General features: G+C 42.3%; 1 protein-coding gene across 1 annotated transcript in view; it reads right to left on the reverse strand.

The window, feature by feature from the left end:
- Nucleotides 1-5,198: 5,198 nt before the first annotated feature.
- The window catches only part of LOC103192411 (ribosyldihydronicotinamide dehydrogenase [quinone]-like), a 30,968-nt gene continuing 23,636 nt past the window's right edge, over nucleotides 5,199-12,530 (reverse strand). The window contains exons 4-6 of the mRNA XM_007935389.1: nucleotides 10,981-11,111; nucleotides 7,312-7,410; nucleotides 5,199-5,372 (exon numbers count right to left, since the gene is read on the reverse strand). Coding sequence (XP_007933580.1) covers nucleotides 5,199-5,372; nucleotides 7,312-7,410; nucleotides 10,981-11,111 — 404 coding nt within the window. The remainder of the gene's footprint in view (nucleotides 5,373-7,311; nucleotides 7,411-10,980; nucleotides 11,112-12,530) is intronic.

Here is a 12,530-nt window from a genome sequence, read left to right on the forward strand (position 1 = left end):
TAAAAGAACTAACAGATCTGTCCTGGAGGAAGTGCACCAGAAATGCTCCTTGGAAGCGAGAATGGCCAGACTTTGTCTCACCTATTTTGGTCATGTTAGAAGGGACCATTCCCTGGAGAAGGATGTCATGCTTGGTAGGGTGGAGGGTCAAAGAGAGAGGGGAAGGCCTTCAATGAGATGGATTGACACAGTGGCTGTGATGATGGGCTCAAGTATAGCAGGGATCATAGAGCTGACGCAGGATCGGGTGGTATTTCGTTCTGCTGTGCACAGGTCGCTATGAGTCAGAAATGACTCGATGGCACCTAACAACAACACAACAATCTTTAAAAACCTGCCTGTCCCTTCCCATTACATTACAATTAAGGGCATTTGTTATCCTTTTGCCACATGAATATGTATCCTCTAATGGCTGTCTAGTTTTTCATGTTCATAAACTTCTTTGGTTTTTCCTTTCACTCAATTTTATGAACCTGAAATGTATACATGTTGATGCATAGAGCTATACTTAATTATTTTTCTATTGGGTAATTGTTGTTGTTGTTAGGTGCCATCAAGTCAGTTTCAAATCATAGCAACCTCATGTACAACAGAATGAAACACTGATTAGTTCCGTGCCTTTCTCACAATTGTTGCTATGCTTGAACCCACTGTAGCATCCACTGTGTCAACCCATTTTGTTGAAGGCCTTCCTCTTTTTTGCTGACCATTTACTTTACCAAACCTGTTGTCCTTCTACAGGAACATGTCCAGAGTACAAGAGTGATGTCTGGCCATCCTTGCTTCTAAGGACCATTCCAGCTGTACTTCAAAGACAGATTATTTTTGTTCTTCTAGCAGTCCATGGTACATTCAATATTCTTCCCCAACACCATAATTCAAGTGCATCAATTTTTCTGCAGTCCTCCCTATTCATTGTCCAGCTTACACATGCATGTGAGGTCACTGAAAATACAAGGGCTTGGGTCAGGCACACCTTAGTCTTCATGGTGATATTTTTGCTCTTTAACACTTTAAAGAGGTCTTTTGCAGCAGATTTGCCAAATGCAACATGTCATTTGATTTCTTGACTGCTGCTTCCATGGCTGTTTATTGTGGAGCTAAGGAAAATTAAAACCCTGCTGACTTTAATCTTTTCTCCATTTATGATGATGTTGCTTATTGGTCCAGTTGTAAGGAATTTTGTTTTCCTTATGTTGTGGTGCAATCCTTACTGAAGGCTGCAGTCCTTGATATTCATCAGTAAGTGCTTCAAGTCCTCCTCACTTTCAGCAAGTAAAGTTGTGCCACCTATATATCACAGGTTGTTAATGAGTCTTCCTCCAGTCCTGATGCCACATTCTTCTTCATATAGCCCAGCTTCTTGGATTACTTGCTCAGCATACATATTAAATATGTATGGTGAAAAGACACCACCCAGATGCAGACCTTTCTTGATTTTAAACCATACAGTATCCTCTTGTTCTATCTGAATGGTTGCCTCTTTGTCTATGTACAGATTTATCATGAGCACAATTAAGTGTTCTTGGAATCCCATTCTCTGCAATGTTATCCATAATTTGTTATGATGCACAGAGTTGAATGTCTTTGCATAGTCAATAAAACACAGGTAAACATTTTCTGGTATCCTTTGCTTTCAGCCAAGATCCATTTGACATCAACAACGATATCCTTCATTCCATGTCCTCTTCTGAATCTGGCTTGAATTTCTGTCCATTCCCTATCAATGTACAGGTGCAACAATTTTCGAATTATTTTCAAAATTTTACTTTTTATTATTATTTTCATAATTTAAAAAATTTTAAAATTAATTTCATAATTTTACTTTTATATGATATTAGTGATGTTGGATAATTTCCACATTCTGCTGGATCACCTTTCTTTGAAATGGGCACAAAGTCAGTTGACTGGGTAACTATCTTCCAAATTTCTTAGCATAAACAAATGAGCACTTCTAGTGTTGCATCCATTTGCTGAAACATCTCAACGGGTAGTCTGTCAATTACGGAAGCCCTGTTTTTCACCAATTCCTTCAGTGCAGCTTGGATTTCTTCCTGCAATACCATAAGTTCTTCATATATGCTACCTCCTGAAATGATTGAATGTTGACTAATTCTATTTGGTACAATGACTCTGTATATTCTTTGTATCCTCTTCTGATGCTTCCTGCATCATCTAATATTTTGCCCATACTCAAAAACAACCAAAGCCACTGCCATTTAGTCAATTCCAGCTCTTAGTGACACTCATTAGGTTTCTGAAGTGGTAAATCTTTATGGAAGTAGATCATCCCATCTTCCTTCCATGGAGTGGCTGGTGGGTTTGGGCTGCCAACCTTCTGGTGAGCAGTCAAATGTCTTAGGCACTGTGCCACCAGAGCAGAATACTTCAATATTGTAACTTGAGGCTTGATTTTTTTCTTCAGTTCTTTCAGCTTGATGAATGCTGAGTGTGTTCTTCTATTTTGATTTTCTAACTCTAGGTCTTTGCACATTTCATTACAACACTTCACTTTGTCTTTTTGAGCTGCCCGTTGAAATCTTCTTTTCGGATATTTTACTTCATCATTTCTTCCATTTGCTCTAGCTACCGTCCATTCAAGAACAAGTGTCAGTCTTTTCTGGCATCCATTTTGGTCTTTTCTTTCTTTCCTGTCTTTTTAATGACCTTTTTCTTTTTTCATGTCTGCTGTTCTTGATGTCGTCCCACAACTTGTATGGTCTTTGGTTATTGGTGTTCAATGCATCAAATGTATTCAGATGGTCTCTAAACTCAGGTGGGATATACTCAAAGTTGTATTTTGGCTCTCGTGGACTTGTTTTAATTTTTTTCAGCATCAATTTAAACTTGCAAATGAGCAACTGATGGTCTGTTCCACAGTCAGCCCTGGCGTTCTTCTGACTAATGATACTGAGCTTTTCTATCATTTCTTTCCACAGATATAGTCAATTTGATTCCTGTGTATTCCATCTGGTGAGGTCCATGTGTATAGTCTCTGTTTATGCTGTTTAAAGAAGGTAGTTGCAATGAGTGTAAGTCATAGGTTGTGTAAAATTCTATCATGTGATCTCCTGCATAATTTTTATCAGTAATGTTGTATTTTCCAACTACTGAGCCTTCTTTTGAGGGCTCTGATGGCATAGTGCCTAAGGCATTTGACTGCTAACCAGAAGGCTGGTAGTTTAAAACCACCAGCCACTCCTGGGAAGGAAGACTGGGCAATCTACTTCCATAGAAATAACACCTCAGAAACCCAAGGAGGGGTCACTATGAGTCAAATTCGACTTGACATCAGTGAGGTTTTTTTTATTATTATTATTTATTTATCCTTCTTTTTTCTTCAATTTTCACATTTCAATCAAAACATCTTGATTGCATGTTGGTCAATTTCAGACTGCCGAAGCTGGCAAAAATCATTAATTTCTTCATCTATGACTTTAGTGACTGGTAGGTAAATTTGAATAATGGTCATATTAATTGGTCTTCCTTGTAGGTATATAGATATTATCCTATGATTGACAGCATTGTACTTCAGGATAGATCTTGAAATGTTCTTTTTGATGATGCATGTGCCACCATTCCTCTCTAATTTGTCATTCCCGGCATAGACCATATGATTATCTGATTCAAAATGGCCAATACAGTCCATTTCAGTTCACTAATGCTTTGGATATCAATCTTTATGCATTCTGGTTCATCTTTGACAGCTTATAATATTCCCAGATTCATACTTTGTACATTCCACATTCTGATTTTTAATGAAGGTTTGCAGTTGTTTCTTCTCATTTAGAGTTGTGCCACATCAGCAAATTAAGGTCCTGAAAGCTTTAGTCCATTCACATCATTAAGGTTGACTATTTTGAGGAGGCAGCTCTTCCTTAATTGTATTTTGAATGCCCCCAACCTGAGGGGCTCATCTTCTGGCATTATATCAGACAATGTTTTTCCTGCTATTCATGATGTTTTCAGTGGCCAATTTTTTCAGGAGTTAGACTTAGCCTGATCCTTCTTTCCAATTTGTCTTGGTTTGGATGCTTTGCTTAAACCTGTCCACCATGGGTGACCCCGCTAGTATTTGAAATACTAATGGCATAGCTTCCAGCATCACAGCAACAAAAAATGACATATGACTGGTGGCTTCATAGTCTTAGTGCAAGTAAAAAAAGAAAGATGGATTAAGTCCAAACAGCACAAAAACAATGGCTACGAGGGAATTAAATTTTCCTATTAAAAAAAGAAAGGTGCTCTGGTAGCATAGTGCCTAAGGCATTTGACTGCTAACCAGAAGATTGGTGGTTCAAACCCACCAGCCACTCTGTGGAAGGTAGACAGGGCAATCTACTTCTGTAAAGATTTACTGCCTTGAAAACCCAAAGGGAGTTGCAGTAACTTAGAATCGACTCGATGGCAGTGAGGTGAGTTTGGTTTTTTTTTTTTTTTTAGTTCATTTAAAAAATAAAGAAAATATTGAGAATAGGAAAATGGAAAGATGTTAGACAGGAAAAAAAAAAAAGAAGGTGGGGACCAGGTTTGCTGGTCCAGTAGAGCCTGGTGTAACCACTGAGACTATGGCCCCTAGCTGCCCTTCAGGTCTGGAACTGAACCCACAACTGTGGTTTCCAGCCAAACAAAGTACAGGCATGTGAGTTAAACATTTACCTCAAGTAGACACACGCCCTGGAGAGAACAATCATGGGAGAAGGAAGGGCTGCTTATGCACAGGGAGATAGCTCAGGGTGCAGAAGAGTATGAAGGGATGGACACTGGGAGGAGGTAACTGTGGGGAGGAAGTGGGAGGGGAGCTGCTGCATTGTAAATTTTGGTCAATGACATGAGACAAAGTATATGTGAACTGCTGTATGAAAAGTGAATTTACTCTGTAAATCTTCACCCAAATCCTAATAAAAAAAATAAAAATAAAAATAAAAAAAAGATGTTAGACAGATATTAAAGAAAATGAAGGCTGGTAAGTAATGATTATCAGTTAGAACAGAATCCAAGAAAACAAGCTTATAACTGCAATATTTTATCTGATTTGATCTGGCTATATAGAATCCTGAAGATACTCATCCATGCACATCTTAAAACATATCCAGTTAATGTTTTTGTAATTTTATTTTATTATAGCACCATCTTCTCATTGCATGTGTTTGTGTCTCTAGTGTGTTGCTCATATGTTATGTATATAGCACAAAGTGTTACAAAAGCTTCAAGGTACAGCGTGGCTTAATGGGCTCTTCTGTCCAGATGGTTTTCAGCCTCTGGGCCCAGGATGCCACCATCCCGTTTTTTTCTTCTTCGGATGTAAAATTAGGAGCAGAACTGATCTGAGGAGCCAGGACTTTAAATCCACACAAATACAATACACCATGCTAAAGCCACAAAGAAAGAAAGAGTTGATAAGAAACTAAACTTATTATGTACCACATGGTTAAATCATTAAAGGAGAGAAATGGTATGAAACATTTAAAAAAAACCAAACAAACAACTTTAATGCTACTTAGATGTGGGGCTTTCCAAATAAGAGGAAGAACTTTGGGCAGCTGGGATTTCCAAATTCCACTATTACAATTGATATTAGTCTACAGTCTTTGCTACTGACTCGGGGACTAACCATTACAGTTTTGACTGATTATGCAAAATATGGGATATTCTTACAATGGATTATTTTAGAATGAGGTAGCTCTAGCTATAATGTGCCATCATGAAATGTTGTATAAGATACATTGTTAAATGAAAGCAACAATAATTCATTGTAAGCAATATGTATCATATACCATTTACATTAAAAAAACTAATATATATATAACAGATTCATATATGTGTGTATATATATATATATATATATTCATATATATATATATGAATCTGTACAGGCTGAAAGAGAATATATACAAACTGTTAAGTGATTAAGGAGCTCTGGTGGTACAGTGGTTAAAACATTTGGCTGCTAGCCAAAAGGTCAATTGGTTCAAATCCACTAGCCACTCCATGGAAGAAAGATGAAGTGATCTGCTTCTGTAAAGATTTGCAGCCTTCGAAACCCAATGGGGGTTGCTATGAGTTGGAATCAACTCAATGACAGTGAGTTACGCAATTATTCCTGAGAGTGAGACTAAGGGACTTTCTATTTTTACATTTCACATTTAATTTTTTTTCTACACCATGTATTTTTGAAAACTAGATATAGAAGGCTTTATAAAACTGGAAGAATTGAAGCTTGGCTAGCGATATGTAAGACTAGTTGGACTGAGAAGAAGGAAGCTCAAGCTTAGAAGGTATCATTTCTTTCAATGGAGCACCACTAATTTGACTCACTATCCTTTCAAAGACTACTTTTTCCCTAGAAATATCAGACTCCTCTCTTTGTGTTCCTTCCTATAAAGCCTGTACACTTGTGGGGCCTCTCCTTCTCAACTGTGGGTCCCAGACAGGTGTTCTAATGATTCAACACATTATGTCCTTGGCAAACATCTTTTCACACTGACCTAGAGACAGGCTGTGCCTTGGGCTCCCAGTCTCCTCAGAATTTGGGGAGAGGTAGGCAAGGCCCTGGCCTGGGGCCTGAACTCTTCTTTCCTACCCCCAACTCTGACCTCACCAATAGGCACTGCTCTCAAGGACACCCTGTTTTTCAGAACAAGTCTTTTCTGCTGCTTGTTTCCCCCTATCTCCTTGTGCCTTGGTGTGTACATGGTCTGGTCCACCTGGTATGGGAAGGAGGCCTGGGCTGTTGAGTAGGGAAAATCCTAGTCCCGGAGAGCTGGAGGGTAGTGAAGATAGGGAGGGCATGGTCTCTGGGTGCCTGGACCCCCTCTCATGGTAGGGCTGACTGGCCAGCAGAAACCCAGAGGGAAACCTTCAGAAATGCAGGCTGCCTCTCTCCCTGTGCATGGGGTCAGGGCAGTGTTGCTTGACTAAGTAGTACCTGGACCCATCACTTCAGACCCAAGATACTGACTATATATATATACATGGCTCACATACTAATGAATGCACATTCACACATACTGCTACCCTACAGTTCTCTCAGTCACCACCCACAAAACAGAAGTACAGAAGTCAGGTTCACCAGGTAGGCTTAGCTTTCATCCAAACAGTATCAATAGAATATATATGATTATAATGTATTCTATTGGCTGCTAAATAAAGCATTTAAAAGGGCAAAATATTTAGTTTTCTAGATCCAAGTCAACTCAAAATGGTGTGAGCTTCAGGCTTACGTGAAGTCTCCTTTCTACACATAGGGGAGGGACTGTGGAGGGCATGCAGTGGTCTTGGGTGCAGTGGACTCTTGTGGTGTCTGCTTACTGGCAGGGGCCACAGATAGGCCTGTGAATCTGCATTGACTGAATCCTTCATGTCATTCCATACCTGGTCGCCTCTGGTTAATGATACCGCCAACTTACCCTGGAGAGGAGAGAACAATGTGTATAGACTCAGGAACAGAAGGTACATACTAATGCCTAAAGGGCTTACAATGACCATGAGAGAATATCTGAGGTCAGTTTCCTCTAAGGAACGTCCTGTCTCTGGCAGGCTAGCCACAGATGACAACTATTTCCCAACAGGAGACACTAGAGTGGGCTGAGTATGTGAATGTGCTTGGCTTTCTGATAGTAACCAGGTATCCAAGGGAGCCATCCGTGAAATGAGCCTGGCTGAGGTATAGATCCCACAGGGCTGATACAAGGGCTGAGTGGAGCCTGGTGCTTGGGCCACCATCTCACTGTCCAAGATGGACCAGAGGTGTTCAGACTTTCCTTACAGCACTTATTCTCTGAGGCCTTTTGAATATAAAACAATCCTCTTATTGGTAAGAACTTATATCAGTGATAAACCCATAGCTCCCAATTGTTGACCTTCTAACAGAGCTCTTGTAGCCCTTACACTACAGGGCAGAAATCACATTACCTTGTTCTATCAAGTAGGAGTCCGAAGCCCAGAGAAAAGATTGCATGTATCCTGGCCTTGGCTCTTCATCATGGGTTATAACCCCTTCTGTGGAGCCAGAGCCTTACCTCCTGTGAGGCCACCTCAACCCACCCTGACACATGACACCCATCCCTTCTTGTTGGTAGATGGAGTTAGTGTGGGCATGTCTATATCCCTCACTAGAGTGAAGGTACCATGTCTTCAGAAACTATGCATTCCCCATCCATGCCTTGTATGTGTGACTCTGCATACATTAGTGTGCAATCAGGAATGGTAAAAGAAAACAAATTAGGAACAGAACTTGATGAGCCCCCCAATACACACACTCATATACATAAGCCTCACACACATGGGTACACACTCACACCCCATATACTCACACCCCACATACTCACATGCCACAACACTCCAGCAGTTCTGGTTCTAGGGCATGTACCTTGAGCAAAGTGATTCTGCTAGACTCCGTGGTTTCATAGGCAAACCCTCGGCTCAGCACCTTGTCCATCCAGCCCTTCAGGATGGCTGGCACACTGAACCACTGCAGTGGGAACTGGGGTGGGACACAGGGAGAAGCAAATACTATGACTGTTTCAGAATCTCCCCCTTTATTCTCACTGAGGATTCAGAACAAAATTTGCTGACTTGGTCTTTTTCCTGGCAGTGGTGGTGGGGCGGATGAACACACCCATGTAGGCAGCATGAATTGGGAACATTTCTTTCTTTTTGCTCTGAGGCTCAGTGTGGGTACAGTGATGATGGGGTGGAGGGTGGGCAGAGGGTTGTGTTCCCAGTGACAGCCCCCTAACGTTGGGCCCTGAGCAGGCAGGGAGAAAATGGGAAGCCCTGTGGGATGCTGGCTGTATGGCAGCAATCCCTGTGACTGAGCCAATCAAGGTGTGTGTGTGGGGGGAAGGGGCGGGCAACAGGAAAATGTAGAAAAGAGTGGGGTCTCTTTCCATGCCAGGCAGGGGGCAGATGCTAGCATCTTGGAGTCAGATGGAGTTAGGTTCTGAGAAGCCATAGACTTTGATACTTTATTCTCTGAACAGACACACCAGCAATAAGAGCTTCCTTAAGTCCATTCTGGTACCTGTGCAGGCCCTAACACTATCCAACAGTATAATCTATAAAGGGAGACAGACATAGACAATAATATGTTACCAGAGGTGGAAGCTCCTACTGGGAGGTCTAGTAGCATAGTGCCTAAGGCACCTGACTGCTAACCAGAAGGCTGGCAGTTCAAACCCACCAGCCACTCCTCAGAAAGAAGGTTGGGCAATCGACTTCTGTAGAGATACCACCTCAGAAACCCAAGGAGAAGTCACTATGAGTTGAGTGCAACTCCATGGCACATAACAACAACAACAACAACATAGTTCCTACTTGGAGTACTACTGTGAGGATGCCATGGCATGCTTCCATGCCTGACACAGAATAAGCACTTGGGAAATGGTGGACATGATAACAATAATATGAGTAGCAATGGCAAAGAATGAAAGGTCTACTAGTGTGGAATAAGAAAATAAACTGACAGTACAGATCTTCTGGGAAAAGTACCAGGAAAAGAGGAATGGTGGAGGAAGAGAAGTGAAGGGTGTGGAGAAAAGGAAGAATACTTCAGGAAAAATAGGCTGTGGCTCACTGCATCTGGCCAGTTCCATGGGTAGAGGAGGTGGGAGAAGGAAAGGCAGCTCCCCTTGGGCTGGCAGTCCTTGGAATCAGGGTGATAACAGGAAGGGCCTGAGCATGGTCCTGCTAGGACCATCAGCCCTGATTCAAAGGGGTTAGTCTTGGTAAACTCCACTCTCCTGGCATGGCCACTACTATGCAGGTAATCAGTCATCCAGGCACTGTCAGCCCCTCAGTGTCACCAGGATAAGGAATATCCTGCACTTTGACCAGATCAGCCACTCTACATCATCTGGTAAAGGAAGGGACAGCTGATGAGGGGTGGGTAGATCAAGCCTGAGTTTGGTGAAGAAGAAGGGGAAGTAGTCCCTCCTCCCACAATGTTGATCACTTGAGGCGTTTGTGACCTTCATCTTCTGGACATGCCATTTTGTCTACAACCTGGCCCTTCCTCTCACACCCACATGGTAGACTAGCCCCAGCAGAAAGTGTCTTATTCTCCCAGATGCTTCCTGCTCTCAAGCAAGGCTGGAATCCAGAGATGGTCTGGATCAATCAAATTCCCCCCATGGAAGTTGTGGGCTTGGGATCTAAAGAATCTGGCCACTGGTGTGCAGTAAGGGAAGAACAAAGAGTGTGCAGAGAAGCAGCGGTGTTAATCCCAGGAGATAGGCTTGCGGGTTTCAGCTGCTCCTGGAGCCCTGCCATGGTATGTCTTGGGGTCTAGCTGGCCCAAATGAGCAGAGACCTTATAACAAGATCCCCTTCTCCCAGCTTGTCTTGGATTTCTGTCACCCCAATGATTCCCAAAAAGCACATGTGTCTGCTTGCCCCAGGCTTACAATCATACACACAACTTCACACCTGCTCAGCTCTAGCATCCAGTGGCCTGGATGAGTTGGAGCAACAGTGGTGATTTAGTGGGCTAGTCCTTTCTGGGGTGGTACCACGTCCTGGACAATTTGTGAGTGAATACAAGGAATGGGAGTGGTGAGGAACCAGAGAGAGAGAAGAGGAAAGAAGGTGCCTCTCCCAGTGATCATGAGATTCTAGGGAGCAGTTGCTCTGGCCCCAATTGTCTGGACAAACACCGTGTAGAGAAATTTGATTTTGAGCAGCCCCTGCATGTCTGGGGTGGGCAGAGGAGGCGAGGGAAAGCAACAGGATCTGCATGACTGAGACATTCTATGGACTACTGGATTAAAGGAGAGGTCTTCAAGAATATGTACTGGGGGGGGGGTCAGTGCATTTTAAATGGGTGATATTGGCTACATGGATCTTCTTATCCAAGTAGACATAGATATGTATGCAAATGTGTTAGAATTCAGCACCACTTTGAGGAGCACAAACTTATTTGCAAGGAGTTTGCCCATAGGTTCACTCTAATTCAATATACATATCAGAGAGGACACGAACCTGAAATATCACTAGATCAGCTTCCTGAACCTTTTTCTGTTCGTCCATTATATCTCTGGCCAGAGACCTCTTCTTGCAAGTTTCATAGGCTTCTATCCCATAGCTGAAGCACTTGAGGTTAGAGCACACACCTGGGGAGGAACAGGCCACATGGTCTCACACCAGGGAGCATCTACAGCAAACTTCTACGAAAGTCATAATGCTACCTGGACCCTCAAAGTACCTCAATAGACATTCTTTGAGCCCCTGGCACGTGACAGGCCTCAAGGTTATGGAAATAGGAGGAAGACACTGTCCTTACCTTTTTGAGGTTCAAAGAAAGTCCAGTGAGAGAATTAGATAAATGACCAAAGGATTAATGATTATCAGAATGATTATCCACTGTTGTTGTTGTTGTTATGTGCTGTCGAGTCGGCCCCAACTCATAGCAAGCCCTCCTTGGGTTTCTGAGGCAGTATCACTACGGAAGTAGATTGCCCAACCTTCCTTCCAAGGATGGCTGGTGGGTTTGAATCACCAGCCTTCTGATTAGCAGTCAAGTGCCTTAGGCACTATGCTATCAGAGCTTCCAAACTCACTGCCATCAAGTAGACTCAAATTCCGCTAGCTCAGTCTGATGTTGTGACCAGACACACCTCACACCCAACAATGAAAATGCAGAAATGTTCTGGAGGGTTTAAAGGAGCTCTTTAAAACCCTTTAAACATGTCAGGAGGGAGCTCTCCTGAATGGGAGAGGAAACACACCTTGCTGGGTGCCATTTGAAGTGCTCTCCACACACCACCTCTTATCTTTACAACAAGTAATGAGATTGGGGTCATTCCATTGAAAAAAGAGAGAACCGAGACCCAAGATAGGCTAAATAACTAGTTTCTCATATCAAGGGTACTAGCTCTGGTAGCATAGTGCCTAAGGCACTTGACTGCTAACCAGAAGGCTGGTGGTTCAAACCCACCAGCCACTCCTCAGAAGGAAGATGGGGCAGTCTACTTCTGTAGTGATACTGCCTCGGAAATCCAAGGAGGGGTCGCTATGAGTTGGGTCTGACTCGACAGCACATAACAACAACAACAACAGGTGGTAGAGATGTGACAGTGTGAGATGGCTTGTGACATCAAAGCACTCAACAGTCAAGCCCTTCTGCAGCCTTAGAGGAGCTAAAGTGAGGACTGGGCCAGTAGTCCTTTGATAAATTAGTTCTTGTCTTTACAGGAAACCCTAAGAGGGTACTACTGTAGACAGAAGATTGTCTTTTCAGTAAAGTAATAAGACAGAACTTTGGTGACCACATTATATGGAATCTATAGCAGATATTGGGGGTAGTGTTGATAATGGTAAAAAGAATTGCTAAAATGTGTATGGGCTAAATATATTCTAGGTAGATGAAAACAGTAAACATAAAAGCAAATGTATCACAGAAAAATTTGGAAGAATGTTTTTATAAATATGGGGAGGCCTTCTTAAGCAAGACAGGAAATTCAGAAATCATAAAAGAAAGGTTGACACTTGGTATAAAAAATTTGAAATGACATAAATACACATCAACTGGG

This window comes from Orycteropus afer, unplaced genomic scaffold (genome assembly GCF_000298275.1).
Source record: "Orycteropus afer afer isolate SDZICR_OR568_19922 unplaced genomic scaffold, OryAfe1.0 scaffold00027, whole genome shotgun sequence".
NCBI classification, from domain to species: domain Eukaryota; kingdom Metazoa; phylum Chordata; class Mammalia; order Tubulidentata; family Orycteropodidae; genus Orycteropus; species Orycteropus afer.